The 19,051-nt window shown below is 39.4% G+C and overlaps 1 protein-coding gene and 1 long non-coding RNA gene across 3 annotated transcripts in view; one reads left to right on the top strand and one right to left on the bottom strand.

The window, feature by feature from the left end:
* The window catches only part of LOC145348893 (uncharacterized), a 64,412-nt gene that overhangs the window by 19,206 nt on the left and 26,155 nt on the right, over positions 1–19,051 (top strand). The window contains exons 2-3 of the long non-coding RNA XR_013888031.1: positions 14,271–14,386; positions 14,492–14,587. This is a non-coding gene — a long non-coding RNA (uncharacterized LOC145348893). The remainder of the gene's footprint in view (positions 1–14,270; positions 14,387–14,491; positions 14,588–19,051) is intronic.
* The window catches only part of yap1 (Yes1 associated transcriptional regulator), a 122,612-nt gene continuing 114,665 nt past the window's right edge, over positions 11,105–19,051 (bottom strand). For both annotated transcript variants that reach the window (XM_080196937.1, XM_080196936.1), the window contains 3 exons: positions 18,358–18,488; positions 14,284–14,396; positions 11,105–13,745 (listed from right to left, as the gene is read on the bottom strand). In XM_080196937.1, coding sequence (XP_080053063.1) covers positions 13,507–13,745; positions 14,284–14,396; positions 18,358–18,488 — 483 coding nt within the window. In that variant the 3' untranslated portion in view covers positions 11,105–13,506. The remainder of the gene's footprint in view (positions 13,746–14,283; positions 14,397–18,357; positions 18,489–19,051) is intronic.

Consider the following 19,051-nt stretch of genomic DNA (forward strand, 5'->3'; position numbering starts at 1 on the left):
GAGGGTAACAGTGTTGGAATCCAGGGAGATGTTTGTGATGTTTGAATACTACAGAATTCAGGAGCTGAGAGGAAAGGGAAGTGTACCTTAATGTTACAGACTACTATGAGATCAAAGATGGAGGAGATATTTTGCAGAAGTGAAAAGGAAGGAAATGTATGTGCAAGATGAAGATAAGGAGATGGCCCATTAGTGTTCAATAATCAGGCTTTGTTTAATTGGAAGGTTAGCTAGTGACTAGCTGTGGCTGAGGAAGATTTTGTATGGGTCAAGTTAGGTGATAGGAGAGAGACAAGTCAGAGAAGAGACAATGCAAGTTTATTTATTTGTTTTCAATTTATTTTACAGGATGTGGATCTTGTCGTCCAGGCCATTATTTGTTGCTCTTGCAAAGGTAGCGATGAGCAGTCTTCTTGAACTGGTGCAGTCCCCGAGGTATGGGTACACCATTAGTGTTGTTAGAGAAGGAGTTCCAGGATTTTGATTCAAAGTCAGGATAGTCAGAGATTTGGGGGAGGGAGGAGGGATCTTCTAAGTGATGGTGTTCCCAGGTACCTGCTGCTCTTGTCTTTCTAGATAGTAATGGTCATGGGTTTGGAAGGAGCTGGCTAATGAGTCTTGGAGTGCATTTTGAGACAATGCTGCCACTGTTTGTTTCTGGTGGAAGGGGGACTTTGTGGAAGGGGTAGTAATCAAGTGAGCTACTTTGTTCAAGATGGTATAGAGCTCCTGGAGTGGTGTTAAAGCTGCACTCATCCAGGCAAGTGGAAGTAATCCATCACACTCCTGAATTGTGTTTTATAGCTGGTGGATATGCTTTGGGGAGTCAGGAGATGAGTCACTCGACACAGGATTCCTAGCTTATGACCTGATGTTGTAGCCACAGTATTTATATGACTAGCCAATCCAGGTTCCGGTCAATGGTAATCCTAGGATGTTGATAGTGGGGGATCCAGTGATGATAATTCCACTGAATATCAAGTGGTGATGGTTAGCTCGCTCTTGTCAGAGATGGCCATTGCTGGAGGAGACCAAGATGGATCATCCACTTAGCACTTTTGGATGAAGATTGTTGTGAATACTTCAGCCTTACCTTTAGTGCTGATGTTCTGGGCTCCTCGCTCATTGAGGATGAGGATATTTGTAGAGCTTCCTCCTCTAGTGAGTTGTTTAATTGTCCACCACCACTTACAACAGGATGTGGTAGGACTTCAAAACTAAGATCGATCATTAGTCACACGATTGCTTAATCTTTGTCTATTACTTGCTGTGTATGCTGTTCGGCATGCAGATAGTCCTGTGTTGTATTTTCACCAGGTTGACACTTCAGTTTTAGGTATGCCTAGTGTTGTTCCGAGCATGCACTGCTGCACTCTCCATTGAACGAGGCTTGATCCCTGGATTGCTAGCAATGGTAGAATGGCAGACATGCTATGCCATGAGGTTACAGATTGTGGTTGAGTATAATTCTGCCTCTGCTAATGGCCCACAGCACATCATGGACACTCAGTCTTGAGTTGCTAGATCTATCCCATTTAATAGTGTTAGAGTCACATAATATGATGGAGGGTGCACAGTGTGAAGACTTTGTCTACAAAAGAACACTACGGTAGTAACCCTTACCAGTACTGTCATGGACAGATGCATGGTGAGGATGAAGTTAAGTCTGTTCTTCCTTCTAGTCGGTCCAGGTGGATATCAAGCAACATCAATAGAACAAATAGAGAAATAACCCTGAAAGAAATTTTCAACAGGTAAGCTTTGTCATTTCTGCCGGCTCCAGCACGTTGCAACTACCAAACACATCTTCCTCTGTCCTTCCCTTTCAGCATTCCATTGCAATCATTTTCTCTGTGACACCAATGTCCACTGTTCAGTGACAGTTAATTCCCTTCCCTATGTTAGTTATAGGAAATGCTTAGAGATAAAACTTTTCACCCCCTCCTGTATCGCTGTCCAAGGCCCCAAACACTCCTTCCAAATGGAATAACAATTTACTCATACTTTCAATTTAACATACTATCATCACTGCTCATGGTGTGGGCTGCTTTATTTTGGGGCGACCAAACGCAGACTTGGATGACCTTGTTGCAAAACACTTCTATTCAGTTTACAAGCATGACCCTGAGCTTTCAGTTGCTTGTCGTTCTAGTTCTCCACTTTCCACGACTTGCTACCATGTTCCAATGTAGCTGAACACAAGCTCAATGAACAACACTGTGTCTTTCAACTTGGCATTCTACAGCCTTCTAGATTCAACAGTGAATTCAACAACTTTAGGTCATAACCTCAGTCTTCATGTTGTTTTAATTTTTTTTCTTTCGTTGGGGTGGCCTTGTTTCTTTTTATGTATCTTCATGTTACATTTAGATTCTTTTTGTAACTATTCACATCTCATTTGGACACAACCTTTGTTTCATTACTATACTCATTACCACTCTGACCTTAGCTTTATGAAATCTTTTGTTACTTAATCTTCCCTGTCCTCCAATCCATTGCAGAGTTTCTCCTTTGGTCTTACTACCTCCTCACCTCTTCTACTGGCTTAAGAAACTCTTTAGATTTCGGTCTCTTTCTTTACTTCTGATGAAAGGTCATCGCCAACCTGAAATGGTAATTCTGTTTCACTCTGCAGATCTGCCTGATCAGATGTTTTCCAGCTTTTGGATTCTTATTTTATGTTTGTATTAGAGCTTTGAGGCAGTTGAAGCAAATGCCCTCTCTTTGAAAAGTTTTCCTCCACTAAAGGGCATTCTCCAGTTGTCCATGTAAATAAAACTCTCCCTTCAGCATAAATCTTCCAACTATTCAAGTCTAATTGTTTTATTGTTCCCCTCTGGTAACACAAAGACAAGTAACAGGTTTATACTACAAACCTTGGATTCTCGACTCTTGAATTTTCTCATCAACCAATGGTGGCAGTTCTCTAAAAGAACATTTTATCCTTAAAATGATTGTTGAGTTAAAAAAGTCACCACCCCCAGTACTCATACTTCATTGTACCTCCTTCATTCTATGAATAATTTATTCTAACTTTTGCTCCTGAAGAATACAGACCTTCCCGGCCAAGACCTTGCCTTTACTTAGCGTACTGCCTTAATGATGGAGTGTCTCATGAACAGTACAGACTGTTCTTTTTTTCTTGGCCTTATCTTTTTCTTTGCCCTCTGGTTTGGCTTGGTGCTTTATTTCTGGCTAGCTCAATATAAGCATTGCTGAAGTACTGGCAGTCTCAGTAGCTAGAGAGCATGAATCAGAATGTTGAATAGGAGGCAGTTGCCAGGAATTTTCTCAAGGACTGCCTCTGCTCCACAGCCATAACTGTAGGACTCAAACTATATTGGACATTATTGGATGCTTGCTAATGATGAGTGTTATCCTTCTATTACTAATGCTTCCTGCAGATACTTCCTTGGGTTCTGAATATTCAACTGTTCCTGCTTCAGAGAAATGTCTTACTTTTATTGATGTTGATTAACACTACCATGCATCTACTTGCAATCAACCTTATGATCTGCATCTTAGTTGTCTTTTACACACACACACTTCCTTAATTTTTTAAACTCCAAGGCAGACCAAACAAATACACTGAGCCTTGGCTCAAGTTGTAATAATTAAACTTTTATTCCATAATAAGGTGAATATAAAGACATTATTTGGTAAAAACTTTTACTTGCTTAATAAAATTTATAACCAGCAATGTAGCAAGTATCACTGGAACAAGCTGCAACCTACAGTATCTTGTTTCTCATACAGTGCATGCATTGGTACTGGAAGATTAAACCAGTCAGGTCATAAAGTTAATCTTGTGTGTATCACAGCTGCATAGCCTAGGTATGATCAGGGCCCACTTGCAATTGATTGCAGACCCAGAATGATCCTCTACAACCACCTAAAGCCTATGGCTAGATAACTTGTAACTTTCACTCACCACATATGTGTACTTGTGTAGGAAAACCTCTTTGCACTACAGCATGAGACATGTGTAGCTGATACAGGTCCTAAACATACAACAGATTGTGTAATGAGGAGGTTGGAACTGAGTCAGGAACTTATTTATTCTGACAAAAGATTTTGCCGTGGCTCTTTGATAGCCACAGCATAAGCAACCCACTTCCAGGTTTCCAAATATGGTCAGGACAGGGGGAGTGGGGGCTGTTCTTAAGGTGCATCCATTTCTCAGTCCTTCCACCCCCACCACCCCCCCCCCCCCCCCCCCCCACTTCAACCAAACAGAATGACACATGCTGCCTGCAGCCCCAATGACAGGGTATCAGCTGCTGCAACTGCCATCACTGGCTGCAAATCCCAGATCACGTCTGCCACAAACTTCTCATGCATCAGAGCAGAGGAAGAAGCAGTCTGTGGCTTCAGCAGAGCTGAACGCAGAAGTCAAACATGTAAAAGACTTAGTGGCTGTATAAGGGAAATCCTTTGGCATGAAGAAGAAGTTAATGGTGTTTTATTAATGCTTCTTCCTTTAATGAAACATACTGGGGAGATTTTCCCAAACAAAAACTTGGTAAAATGCCCAGTGGGTGTGAAACCAGGAGATTTTCCCACCTGTTTTTTGGGTGAACTTGGTCTGCTGAATTTCCAGCACTCTGTGCTTCATAGAGAAAGATCACATAAGAGATTACTTCCAGTTTAAACCCATCACTTCTTGCAGATTTTAACCAGCCCAACTACCTGCCTATAACTAAACTGGCCTCTTGAAATCAAATTGTTGGAACCCCAATCTATAATAGTCTCTTCCATCAGATTGCAATAAAATGGTATTAGAAGTTCTTTACTTTTAAATTCAAACTTTACTGTGAAGTTATAAATCAGAATCTGGAATCTGAATTCTATAATTAAATAATGCACTTAGGCTGGTGTACAGATACTTGAAGAATGTCCCCTTGTACAAAAGCAGAAGAAAGCTTGGTGGGTCAGATCAGATTCTCAGATTTAAAGTTAGTTGCTTCATTAAAAACTTTTCTCCAAATTGTGCAGCGTGTGTGATGTGAACTTGCCTCAACTATTTAATGTTCAAATTCAAAAATGGAATTTGAATGAGCCAAGTGACTATGGAAGGAGAGAGGTTTAGAACATGCTTTACAATAAGGTCAGCACTCAAATTAAATGATACTTTCCTTTTCCTTGCTCTGTGCACCCAGCTGTTGTAGGGAGGTGGCAGAGAGGAGGAGTAAAAGCATTTATATTCAGCGTACCACTGTTACAGCAGGACAGCTTGAAGATCACTGACACACTAAGATCACAGTTAATGTATCTATTTAAGGCAGCTGACATCTCCTGTATGGTGAAGTTTGCAGGACTGTTTTGTACATAAGTACTGGAATAAAGGAGTGAGAAGTGGCTAGAGGATTTCATTTTTTCCTGAGCCACCAGCTGAACCTGCAAATTATTCAGGCATCCTTGCTGCCAATGTCAGCAGCAGGCCTGACATCTTCAAATTATACCTCATCCTCCACCACTTCAATGTTCTGTCATATGATTGATGCAACATTGTGCAGGATGCTGAACATCACTATTATCCCATATACACCACTGGGGGACATCTGTCTAGCCATAAAACACATGTTTCTGTAGTAATTGAGGCCAAAACATTGTGCGATTAAGAAGAAATTAGATGTAGCTAAAGGAGCCCAAGAATATGGGGGAAGAGAAATTAGGATATTTAATTTGATGATCATAATGAATGGTGAAGCAGGCTCCAAGGGCCGAATGGCCTACTTCTGCTTGTAGTTTCTATTTTCAGTCTGATGGCTCACTCAGGCACACACACCTCAGTCATGTGACTCATGATCATGTAGCACGCCTATGCCTCACTGGCTCATTAAACTGATAAAATCCACCAATGTTGGGAGGTGGCACTCTCAATCAAGGGCCCTTAATTCTGTTTCTTTCAAAAGATTGGGAATTTTGTTCTGGTGCTGTAAACAAAAAAAAATTGGCACAGATGCATCACAGTAACCCAGAAAGAGTCATTTAGAAGTTGGATTGTGGTTGGGCATTCTTGTAATTTGTCAGTATTTTTCATCAGAAACCACAACTTACCAATTTGTGAGGATGTACTAGAAGGTGTAGGAAAGGTATGTAAAGGACAGGCTGGACAGACCACTGCAGCTTATGCATTTACAAGTAATCACAAATCTGGCCTGAGCTTGACTGTTGAAGAAAATGCCAGAAAACAAACATTTTTGTACTATAAACAGTGGGAACAAAAATACAGTAATAGTTCTAGGGCAACGCCTAGTGTCCAGTTGAAGAACAACATTCTCAGTCAAACTCTGAAGACAGTACATTTAAAAGGTTGTTAGGTTAGTCAGAAACGTAGCACCACTCTCTGCCCACCTTTTTCTAAAAATTACGACCCATGGCCAACAAAAGTTAGTTTAAAAATTGTAGCTTTACGAGAAACCATGTCAGAGACTCCCAATATGACAGATGAGATAAGATATTCTGTATGTAGCTGCGCACAGAAAATATTGTGGCATCATTTGACTTGCTAGTTTCCCACAAATAACTGATCAAGAAGTGCTCATTTTAAGAGAATGGGTGAACTTTAAAGCTGCACAATAACCATTTACATCACACTTCATCACATTTAAAAACGTACTTTTAAAGTTGTGACTTTTATAAACAAACACATCAGCCACTTAACAACATCAGCATCACACTAAAAATTAACAAGTTATTATTTTTGGATTGAATGCGCCAAGTTGGCCAGGACATCTGGAAAATTTGCTTCTCCTCCTCAAATTGCACAATAGGACATTCAAATCAACCTTTCGTGCAAAGAAAACTCTGGCAGTGAAGCACTGTCTTGAAAGACAGCTTTGTGTTATGGGAAATTACCTTGGTAAGTTCTATCCACAAAGTGCAAGATGATCTGATGACTGCCCCAGCCCACTCAGTCATCAGGAAAGTTAATGAAGGAGTTGTCAACAGTGCCATCCCAGTTGCACTTACCAACAGTTTTCAGTTTGGGATCAGCCTGGACACTTAGCTTCCTGATCTCATTGCAGCCTTGGTACAAACATAAACAAAAGAGGAATTCCAGAGGGTGTCAGAAGTGTACAATTCCTAACATCATCAGCTGTTCCATCACAAGGTCAAAAGTGGGGATATTTGCTGATATTACTGAATACTATACAATTTGAACTGCTGGGAGAGTGAAGCAGTCTGTATCCAGATCTGGACAATATTCTGGTTTGGGCTAGTGTCAAATAATATTCATGCCAGAGAAATGCCAATGCCAGGTTGAGACTATCGCTAACAGGGAAAATCTAACTACTTCCCATTTACATTCAATAGCATTGCTAGTGCTGAATCAACATTGATTTATTATTGTCACGTATATTGAAATACAGTGATAAGTATTGTTGCTTGTGCACTATATAAAAACATACTGTTCGTAGAGTACATAGGGAAGAAGGAGAGGCTGCAGAATATAATGTTTGCAGTTAGTTAGGGGAAAGAGAAACATCAGCTTAAGTAAACAAATAGGTCCATTCAAAAGTCTGATGGCATCTGGGAATAAATTGTACTCGATTTAGTTGGCTCCTAGACTTTTGTATCTTTTTCCCAATGGAAGGTGGTGGGAGAGTATATCTAGGGTGCGTGGGGTCCTCAATTATGCTGGCTGCTTTGCAAAGCAGGGGAAGTGTGGATAGAGCCACTGGATGGGAGGCTGGTTTGCATGAGGGACTGGACTTCACTCACAACCCTATGTAGTTTCTTGTGGTCTTGGTCAGAGTAGGAGCCAGGGCATTATCATTGAGCAGACCTGGACCTGACCTATAAATTAGCATGGCTACAAAAGCAAGCTAGAGGTTCAGTATTCTGCACCTAGTAACACCTCCAGACATCCCAAGATCTTTTTTAAAATTCATTTATTGGATGCGGGTGTACGTGTCTAGGCCAGTATTTATTGCCCAACCCTAATCGCTCTCAGGTGGTGGTGCAATACCTGCTTGAACACTCACAGTTCTGTTAGGGAGGGCTTTTACCCAGTGATAGTGAAAGAGCAATATATTTCCAAGCCAGGATGGTGTCTTGGAGGGAACCTCCAGGCGATGGGTGTTGTCAGGCATTTGCTGCTCTTGTCCTTCTAATCTTTGTGGAAGGGACACTCAGGAAGTGGGTTGCTGTGTCCTGGAGGGGCTCAAGCTTCTTGAATATTGTTGGAGCTGTATTCCATCATATTCCTGACTTGTGACTTGCTGATGGTGGACAGGCTTTAGGGAGGTGAGTTACTTGCTGCACAATTCCTGGCCATTGACCTGCTAGTCACAGTATTTATATAGCTAGTCCAGTTCAGTTTCTGGTCAATGGTATCTCTCACCTGCCCACTATCTACTTGCCTAAATAATTGCAGCTTCTACAACACAAAACTCAAGAGACATTTTGCCAAAACCTTTTGTCTTGTTCTCATCAGGCCGAATGCAAGACCACCAAATTCCAACTGATTGTAATTTATACTTCAGGGAAACGGGATGCTGAATGGTTGGCAAGTTGACTCCAATTGGCTGAGGCATTGCCATGGAGAGAATAGGCTGCCCAAAAAAAGCGCAAGGCTTAAATTTCCTTTGCTTTCAGAAAACAGACCCCTGCATATGAATTTATGTTTAGGGCTTTGCAAGCATAAGCTTGTCAAGTACTGTTTGTATCCTGCCTATTCCAGACAATAGAAGGAATGTGCTGTTTGATTCAATCAGCTAATCACTGGGACATATGCTTTAGATATCAGGCTTTGCACCTATGCTAAAATCCATGTTGTTCAACTGGGTGGTAGGTAGAATGTTTAATGGCAGCAATCTATTGATGAAAAAAAGCTGCTCATTTAGCCACTGCACAGTAGCAGGATAAATCAGCTTGCATAATCAGTTGTGTCTCAAAATATTAAACTTTGCCTTTTCAGGATAATTTGAGACAAACCAAACATTTTTCAGATCTGAAAGCAAGCACATTTAGCCCATTTGCAAGCTTTCACAAGGCACTTTGAACAATGATCTGATCGGCATAGTTATTGTCCTGTAGGATATCTCTGAAGTTTTGTATTTCTGCTTCAAGCTTGTAAGATAAGCAAATAACTAGCACCCTATTTACAAAATGTCAACAGCCAGTCTTAGTGATGATGTTGCCTTGCCATCATTGGACTGGGGTGGGCCCAGTAAGAAGTCTCACAACACCAAGTTAAAGTCCAACAGTTTTATTTGGTATTACGAGCTTTCAGATCACTGCTCTTAGATTCACCTGATGAAGGAGCAGCACTCCAAAAACTTGTGATACCAAACAAATCTGTTGGACTTTAAGCTGTTGCTGTGAGACTTCTTACTGAGTCTTAGAGTGCATGGAGCTATACAAATTCCAACATGTATATTGACCAGGGAAGGTAGATTTGTGGTAAACAGTAATGGCAAATTCTTTAGCTTATTTCTCAATCTTTCATGTCTAGGCAGTGTGATAGACTGCTTCAAGTGAATTTGAACACTGGATGGAGTTTGTGTATAAGGAAATCCTTATGTGCAGCTACATATTCAAAGATTGTGAACATATTATCCACATATCAGAATATGCACAGGGTCGAAGCTGAGGGCTTACCCCAACTAAACTCAAAAAGCTTCACACCATCAAACTCAAAGCAGCCCGCTTGGCTGGCATCTCATTCACCATCACCTCATACATTCACTCCCCCTAGTACTGGTGCAGTGTGGCAGCAGTTTGTATAATATACAAATGCTTATCAAGCCTTCTTAAACTGGATTTCCCAAATCTGGAACTATCACCTGAAAGAACAAAGGCAGCAACCATATAGGGAACACCAAACCTTGCAGATTTCCCTCCCGAGACACCGTCCTGACATGGAAATATATAATTATACCTTCATCACAGGGTCAAAATCCTGGAACTCTGCCCAACACTGGGGTTGTATCAACACCGCAAGCACTTCTGCGGTTCATGAAGGCAGCTCAACACCATCTTCAAGGCAGTTGGAATGGGAAATAAATGATCACCTTGCTAGCAACACCAACATCACAAACAAAAAAGCCAGCCTACCTAAAATGAAGGTCCAAGTGCACAGATAAAACAGTCACGAACAGGTCCCGAAAAATTACCAAAAAAAATTTATGTTTAGAATACAAGGAGGTTTAAATCATGTTTCAGCTATATAAGGATTTTGCTAGACCACACCTTGAATACTATGGAAGTTCTGGGTATCTTAGGAAGGGTACGTATTAACCCTGGAGGGAGTGCAAGGTTAAGCTACAAGGAAAGGTTAAACAAACTCAGGCTGATTCCTTGGAATTTAGAAGGTTACAGTATGATTTGATCAACATGTAAGATATTGAGAACAGAAAGAGAAAATTGGGAGAAATTAGTTCTGCTTGGGGAGTGTAGGGCTAGGAGCTATAGTATAAAAGTTATGCCAAATACTTCAGGAGTGAAACAATGTAACACTTCAGATGCTAAAATCATTTATTAATTTAAAACAAGATTGATAGATTGTTTGATCAAGACCAATGCAACAAAGGTTTGGCATAGAATTAGGTCACAAATCAGCCATGATCTCATTAAATTCAACCAGTCTACACTTCAGAATGTGGTAAATCTCAATGTTGGGCTCAACATTGAGATCCCAACCAACTGAATTAAACTCTGAAGCACAGAACAGAGTGACTTAGTTTTGGTCACTTGCCTTTTCTTGGTTAAGCTCTTTGCAGTTTTGTTGAGGTACTACATTTAACTTCAGTATCCTTGAGGTGGAAATGGAGAAAGAAAGAATATGAATGTATGAAATAGGTCAGCCAATCGGCCCTTCAAGCCTGCTCCACCACTCAATAAGATTACAGCTGATCCTTTTGTGTTTCAAGTCCCACAAGTAATTTCATCTCATTTGTCATAGAATGTGTATTTGAGTAATGCAATACTGATCAATGGGGACACCACAAGTGATTTATGAGTTTGTAGCTTACTTCAACTAATTCACTGAAGATGCATCAAATTTTCTTCATGTAAGGATTTGGAAAGTTGTGAGGAGGGGGCAAAGGGTTGCACAGTGTTAAAACCAAAGATTAGTATAAGAAAACAAAGCAACTTTTTACCACAAAGAATATATTTTATACCACATGAATCATCATGAACCAATGGAAAGTAGTACATACAGAAATAAAATGCAACAGAATTTACTGTATGAATCTATATACTGGCATGCTGGTACAGCTGAAAATCATCATTAATGTACTGAATAACATGGAAATGTGTGCATTTATCAGAACTTGATAGAAAATAACTTCACATGTTTTACAACTATCACAAGACAAATGTCAGTGTTCTATGTATGCCAAGCATACGTTCTGGCTATTTAAAGATATTAGGATCATGATCACCAAGATTTCATCATGCATGTGCAAAAAACAAAACTGTACACTTACTCAGATGAGTATTTGGAAATATTTTGTAAATTTAAAACTTCAGTTGCATTGTTTTAGTTCCAACACTGATTTGTTTAGCTGTTAGGAAGTGAAAACCAGATAAGTCACTAATCTCACTAGTGTAACTATCTGTACATGACCATGTAAAGCAGTGATTATGCTTCTTTTGTAGTGTATTTCAAAAAAAGGTAATTAAGTTTAATCAGGGTATGACATATCAGAATCCTCTTTTAAAGGTAGAAAGTTGTGGGACTTTAGTTTAGGACTTAGTTTTAAAAGAGAAGTTTTGAATTTATATGGCTTCTCAAATTAGTACTACAAGGAGAATATAAAACTACAGACTGATTGGATACAATCTTGTTGCTCAACCCTGGAGCACAAGCTGCACAGCACATGTTTAAACACACCTTGTCAAATTTATACAAATTCCTACAAAATCATTGTTGACCTGTGTACAATTTTAAAAATGCTCTGAGACAAACAGGACTCAGACAGGGAGGACGACCCCCTCATTCAATCCACAAGATTCAGAATGTAGCACTTTCAATAAATACACTGCCTAAGACTTGACATAAAAGATATTTTTAAAACCATAACCCAAGAAGCAACCACATTTGAGTGGCCTATGTACAGTGAAGCAGCTGTACACTACATGTTTTTTTTAAAACTTGGACAAAATCTGAAAGCAGCACTCTCCAGGGATTGAACGAGAAACTGGAAAACAAGAGGAATTAGTAACATTGAAATTTAAAATGTTTTCCCAGGTTCGCCATCAGTACCTATTTAAAAAATATACTCAATTCACACGCCACATTATCTTTACAAGTAAAAACCAAAATACATGGTTTTCAAAAAGTATAATGTATTCAGCAGCTCATTAGAAAATGAATTATGTTGCAAAAATAGGATTATGAACTTCAGCATAAAAAGGAATACTCTTTGGAGATTTTTTGATCACAAAGCTCCTGTTGATTTGTCACAATTCTTAAATCTAATATTTTAATATACATATATATGTCCTTATAACTATTAACCTCCACCTACAATTCACTACTGTATATAGGACTCTTGATACTATCCGTCCAGCTAGCCATCTAAGATATAACAAACAGGCCATTTAGCCACACTACTACCTACAAAACAAGTTCAAAGGCTTTTTCTTTAAGCATGTATATAACCAGCACTTTTGTCATGCCTTGTGTCTTTTGGTTTAAAAATAACCGTTTGATCTATTGCAAAAGAAAAAAACCTGCTTCCAAGCTCATCTAAACTAATTTTGGTAAGACATTACGGAAAAATAGTACATGTCCAATATACTGTAAAAACATGTACAAGTAATTAAAAAGCATCAACAAATCTCTCATTTAAATAAGATCAAATTAAAGTAACAGCTGAGAGTTCACTTTGAAGTTACCCAATTCCCAGAGTTAATTGGACAATTGTTTGAAATTTATATTTCAATAGCTTAAAGAAAGAAGCAAATTAGATGCTGTGTATACTGAAAAATGGAAGACGCAGATAGGCAGCATTTTTAATACAGGATGTAACAGAGTTTCAAAGAAGCTGGGCAAAGGCACTTATAACCGACACCAGATCCTCTGTTGATATCTCAGCAGCCATTCAGTAAATCTGATAACACAGTTAAAGCCTACTTCAAAGTTAATATACTTACTTTGAACAAAGATTTTTCAACCTCAAAAAAAGTGTTGGCAAAGCTAAAAATGCAATAATTGCTGCAAACCTGCACAATTCCTACGAGTAAAAGATTACACTCAATGACAGGTGATGTTTCAACTGTATGAAATGAGTCCAATTTAACGGGATACAGCAAGATAGATATTCCAACTCATTAAGGTAAAGCAGGTCAAAATTGTATAGTTTTTGCTAATCACTACTTCAGAAGTGAGAGAAATACTAAATGGCAGAATCCTTTTCAAATATTCGGAGTTTATCCAATGTTGCATCAAAGAGACAGAACTCAGTTAAGTCCAAAACAAGTCATAAAAATGTCTCAAGTTTTCATATCCTTCACAGAATCAAAGGCAGTCTGTTAGGACCAAGGGCCCTATAGCCATGTCAGGAAGCTCTCCTTGTCTATCTTTGTGGCAGCAAGGACAGACTCCATATCATTGAGAATGTCAGAGCTCAGCGCCTCCTGTAGGCTTGGCATTAATTCCTCTCCTTCTACATTCATGCTGTCTTCCTCCAGCGTTCCAAGGTCCACGTTAGTGCCAGGGATAGTTTCCAAGTAGTCTGGAAAACGGTTTTGCTGAGAGCCCATATTATTTGGGCCAAGGTTTTCACCTAGATAAACAAAAAGAAACTGATAGTCCAATTGCTCCCATCTCCATAATAAAATTCAAACACAAAGGAAAACTAAACACTATTTATCTGCCACGCGCTCATTTCCCCAAAGCTTCTCTGCTCTTTTCTTTTCCAAATGTGCTGATGGTCTTTAGCAAATGTTTTGTCAGATTGTTCACAGCCGACATAAATATGCCTTTACCTGGCATTGGTTTACTTATATTCTGTAGCAGAGGTCACTGAACAATGAGAAATAAAACCTCTGCACTTCCTTCCAAGACCAGGTATACAGAAGCCATAGAGTAGCAGTTGCCATTATTACCAAGATCCGCTAACTCAAACATAAACTGAAATATCAAGGATATTAGTTTATTAACCAGGAACAATGTAATATCTTGAAATCACTGACTTATTTATTAAATCAAAATTTGTGGCTAACCCAATGCTATTCATCATTTTTTGACATTAGAAACATGGTTGATCAATTTACTTTTCAAAAACAAATCAAAAAGTTTCTTGTTCCAGGAACCCAACAGACCTGTATCCATTTCCTCAACGCTGTTAAGAAAGTCATCAGGTGTTCTGGGTACACTGTAGCTGCTCATGCCAAGTCCACTGTCCGTACTCTCCTCCCTGGAATGGTATGTTCCACTATAAGAAAAATAAACCAGTTGGGGGGAAAGGCTATGCATCGAAAGTCTAAAAAATTTCCATTTACATGTACACCCCTTTCTCTTTCCCCTCAGGAAAACATACCCAAACATCCTCTGGATTTCAGCTTTTGATCGGCAAGCCTTTGGACGGCCCCATGAATCCAGGCCAATTAGCAGAAAATCAGATAGGTAGGCAGAAACTGGTAATACGGACTATGAATAACTTCATTGTGTAGCTTTAAGCAAGAGGCTTTAGTGTCTACTGTTTGTAACCACGTGTTCTCATGCTCTATTTATTTTTCATTTGTGCTTACCCATATTGGTTAACTTTATGGAAACTGGTCGCAATTAACTTAAATACTGCAGCATTGAATATTAATGTACATCTTAGAAAACTCTAAGAAAATGCGAATCTGAACTTTCGTTTCAAGTGAGAAATATGATAGCGTTATATATTTGAAAACTGGAGTTTGACAGCGAGTTGCAAATAAGGCCCTGGGCCTAGCAGGTTTTACAGAAATGTTGTCATTGTTGCTGTGCTTCAATTTTTGCTGAAAGCTTCAATTTTACAAAAAAATTACAACTCTTTTTTTGAAGTACTTAATCAAATATGAAATTTCATAAGATCCCAAATATATCTAGACATCTTCGGAGATAATTTATGCGATCTTTGTACCAATATATCCATGAAGAAATTTACTGACTAACGTAGACAAGCACGTTTTCAAAATCATCAGCTAATCCAGTTCAACCAGATATGATTCCTCCAAAACATGAGGTAACGTTGTGTCTTGGTTTGGCCATTTGTAAAGCGATAAACCATTTAGAAGCGAGAGAGATATTCGCTGAATTTAGTTCATACCAGGAAAGATCGTCTAGTCCTTTTGGATATGGTTGCAGTCGCACCACAGCTGTAGCAAAACGATTTAGTTTTGCAATGATGCAGTGTAAATGTAGCCTGAATTTGGAGCAATGAGCTCATTTGACATCAAAGCAAGTGCTTGAAGGAGGAAGTCACTCTACTTCACTCGTCAGTGTAAAACTGAATGGTGCTAGCCCAGAAAGCCACTTCAGCTGTACTGGTCTCAATATCCTAGAAATAATCTTCATGGATTCCAGGAGCTGCTTTCTTAGTCAGGTTAAACAATAATACTCTGTTGTTGGGTCAACTGTGGTAGATAAAGCAACGTATAGTGTGTTGGTTTTGCTGCCCAGGGGCACCAGTTAGTTTCCCTATGAGATTCACTCATACTTTGGCTGGGGCACTGAGTGTTAATATAGGTCAAGATGGGCCCAGGACAGAGGTTAATAAAATCAGAAAAATACTTAAGAGGTCTGACAACATCTGCGAAGAGAAAGACTGAGTTAACACTGCAGGTCAGTAGTCAAGTTTTTCTCTTCAGTAATGCTCCCATATCTGCAGAGTATTTCTAAAAACCACATGTTGTGTCATGGCATGGGCTGCAGCTGAACAAAGCTTAGGGAAAGATAGGATACATGGCAGTAGATTTATGGATAAGCTGTGGTTTGAAGTTGGTAGAAAATAGGAAGCCAGTTGAAAGCATCCAAATAGTCAATTTTGCAGCCTAGAGCAGGATAGATGAAAGTTTAATCAGCAGATGGAATGATGCAAGGCAGAGGGTGGTGATACATGGAACTAAAAGTAGGTAGTCATTACAACTGAGGGTACATTGGGTGTCAAGTTCAGCAACGAGTCGAACAAGAAATCAAGATAGCGAATGGTCAGACAGTAGCTGAGGAGGAAGGCATTGTAAGAAGTTTATTTATTAGTCTCAAGTAAGGCTTACGTTAAAACTGCAATGAAGTTACTGTGAAATTCCTCTAGCAGCCACACTACGGCACCTGTTTGGGACAATGCATCTAACCAGCAGTCTTTCAGACTGTGGGAGGAAACCAGAGCACCTGGAGGAAACCCAGGCAAACACGGGGAGAATGTGTAAACTCCACATAGAAAGTGACCCAGGCAGGAATTGAACCCAAAGCAGCAGTGTTAACCACTGTGCCGCCTCAGTGCATTGACTGCAATGATAGGGAAATTGAAAAGAGATTTAAGGTAATTATTTTAGTCTTCCAAATATTTAACTGAAGGAAACTGCCACTCAGCCAGAACTGGATGATGGACAAGCAATCATGCGTAAGTAGTGCAGTGGTAGGAAGAGTTGGATAAAAGGTAGAATTGGGTGCCATCTATGTACAAGCAGAAGTTAGCTCATGCCTGTGGATTGTGCTAAGAAACAGCAACAGATGCAAAGAAGAGGGCCAAGATTAGATCCTTGGAAAAGTGAGGGGAGGCTGAGAGAAGAGACCATTGCTACAGTGCTCACTATGGCTGCGGTAGGACTTTTCCCTCTGAGTCAAAAGGTTGTGGGTTAATATCTCACCCCAGAGATTTGAACACAAAAATGTTTGCCGAAATTCCAGTTTAGGACTGAGGTCACACTACCCTGTTGTAAAGTCATCTTTTGAGTGATATGTTAAACTAAGGCTCATTCTGCCCTCTCATGGCATTGCTGCAAAAGGCAGGAGAGTTTGGGTCCTGCCAATATTTATCCTTCAACCAACATCATTAAATAAATTATCTGGTCATTAACACATTGCAGTTCACAGGACTTTGCTGTCCACAAATTAGCTAACATGTTCCCTACATTAAAGCATGACTACAATTCTGAAGTGTTTTATTTGCTGTAAAGGATTTTTAGGATGTCCTGACGTCATGCAACATGCTTCATAAATGCTGGTCTTTCTTACTGATGCTTTAGCTCAAAATAGATGGAGCCAAGTGAGGTCATTCCATCAAGCACGAAGGGCCTGATGAGGATGGTTCTGTTGATCATATCAAAGACTGCGGAGTGTAAGAGAAGGAATAATACTACAATCATAGAATGTTATTTATGGTTTAGAGTAGTTTTTGTGCTGTAACAGAGGTAGAAAAATGATTGGCAAGATACACAGATGTAGGAAATACAGGAACAGATTTTCCTTTCAAAAACACAGCTACTCTAAGCCGGTAACCAGGCACCTACTGTGCTGCAGACTGCCAGGTACAAGGGTACATGGCTAACAATGCAGGATGTTTCCTTCAAGGTTTTAGCAGGTTCCAAAGATCCTTTACAAGAGGCATTCAATGAATAAGAGGATGCTGTTATTTCAGACACTTAGTCAAACATTGCTTCAAAATGATCATCTTCAAATATCATCCATACCCAAAACTGCAAAGATAATTATAGCAACTCAACTAATTAAGTGCATGCATTGATAAAGTATTCTACTGTGCTCTGTAAATCTGCACTTTTTCTGAGTGGTGAAGCATTCAATATTCAAATCAAACATACAATAACACAAACAGTGCGGTACTGTTGGATGCTGTACAGCCACCACAAGTATTTATATAATGGGGGAAGCACATACTTACTGATAATTTTTAATCACTCAAATCTTTTTTAAACATTTTAAAGTTTTGTTTTAAAATGTACTATTTCAACACATCTCACTTGAACACACACCATATACTTCAATGGACTTGTATATAAACTTTTGATTATAGCATTAGACTGCCCTTGTTTACTGTTTGACATTTCAATCAGCTCCTGCACAAGGTTTACTTCGCAATAAAAAAGGCTCCATAATCGCACAGCATTTGATTGATTGCCCCATTCCACCAAGTGTACAGTTTCACCAAAAGTGGTAAATGCAGCTTGAACTGACTACATTTATGGCATCAGTGGAAGATCTCTGCAGACCTGTGATGCTGATACCCTGTACCAGACTGAAAATGGTAGACTTTACTTTTCAGCTGTCAGTGTGCACTGTTAACTTTCAAGGCAGTGAGCAACCTGCGTTTTATAAGATGCAACTGCCTGAAATCTCAAGAATACTTTATTAAAATAGATACTTATGTAGGGTTCGTGTCAAAAGAAAGAAATTTGACTGATACTCACCTATTAAGGAAAGGATCTGAACTGTTGGTCGTCATTGTCCTTGCATCTTGGGACATTGCAGTTGATGAAACTGGATTCTGAGGGCTGCCGTCTTGTTCCATTGTCGGTAATTGACTGCGCAAGGCCATTTCCTGTGAACAGTATTTAGCGTGAAGCCCGAGACCACAAAAAATTCTAATAATAGTGTACCAACTCATTCATATTGTTTTTCTAAAATACACCATAACCTGAGGTTTTTTAAAGCTAAAAGGACAGTGGTCAATTGGTAATAGTTTACCACCAAATCCAATAATCCCCAGTTTAATTCCCCATACCTCAAATGTACCTTCTATTGCCTACATCACATAAACAGACAGATCTATAGAGGAGGCACCAAGGATGTAATTAATGATGCACATCAGCAATCTGCTATGCAAATTTAATTGCATTTAAAGTGGTATCTGTTTTACTTCCAAAGTTGCTTTGCTGAACAAATCATATCTTAATTGTGAAAAGCCTGTGAAATGATTTCACCCCAAAGAGTCATGCATTCGCTTGAAGTTGGAGCCACATGATTGGTTGACCCAAACTAAGAGGAAGCAAGAGAAGGAGAGAAGAAAGAAAAACGAAGGCATGACGATGAAGATTTCCTGTAACTTTCACCCAAGACTCATCACTTATGGCTCCAAGCTGTTGGGCAGTCTTGTTTACAGCT

This window comes from Carcharhinus amblyrhynchos, chromosome 10 (genome assembly GCF_965287045.1).
Source record: "Carcharhinus amblyrhynchos chromosome 10, sCarAmb.v2.hapA, whole genome shotgun sequence".
NCBI lineage: Eukaryota > Metazoa > Chordata > Chondrichthyes > Carcharhiniformes > Carcharhinidae > Carcharhinus > Carcharhinus amblyrhynchos.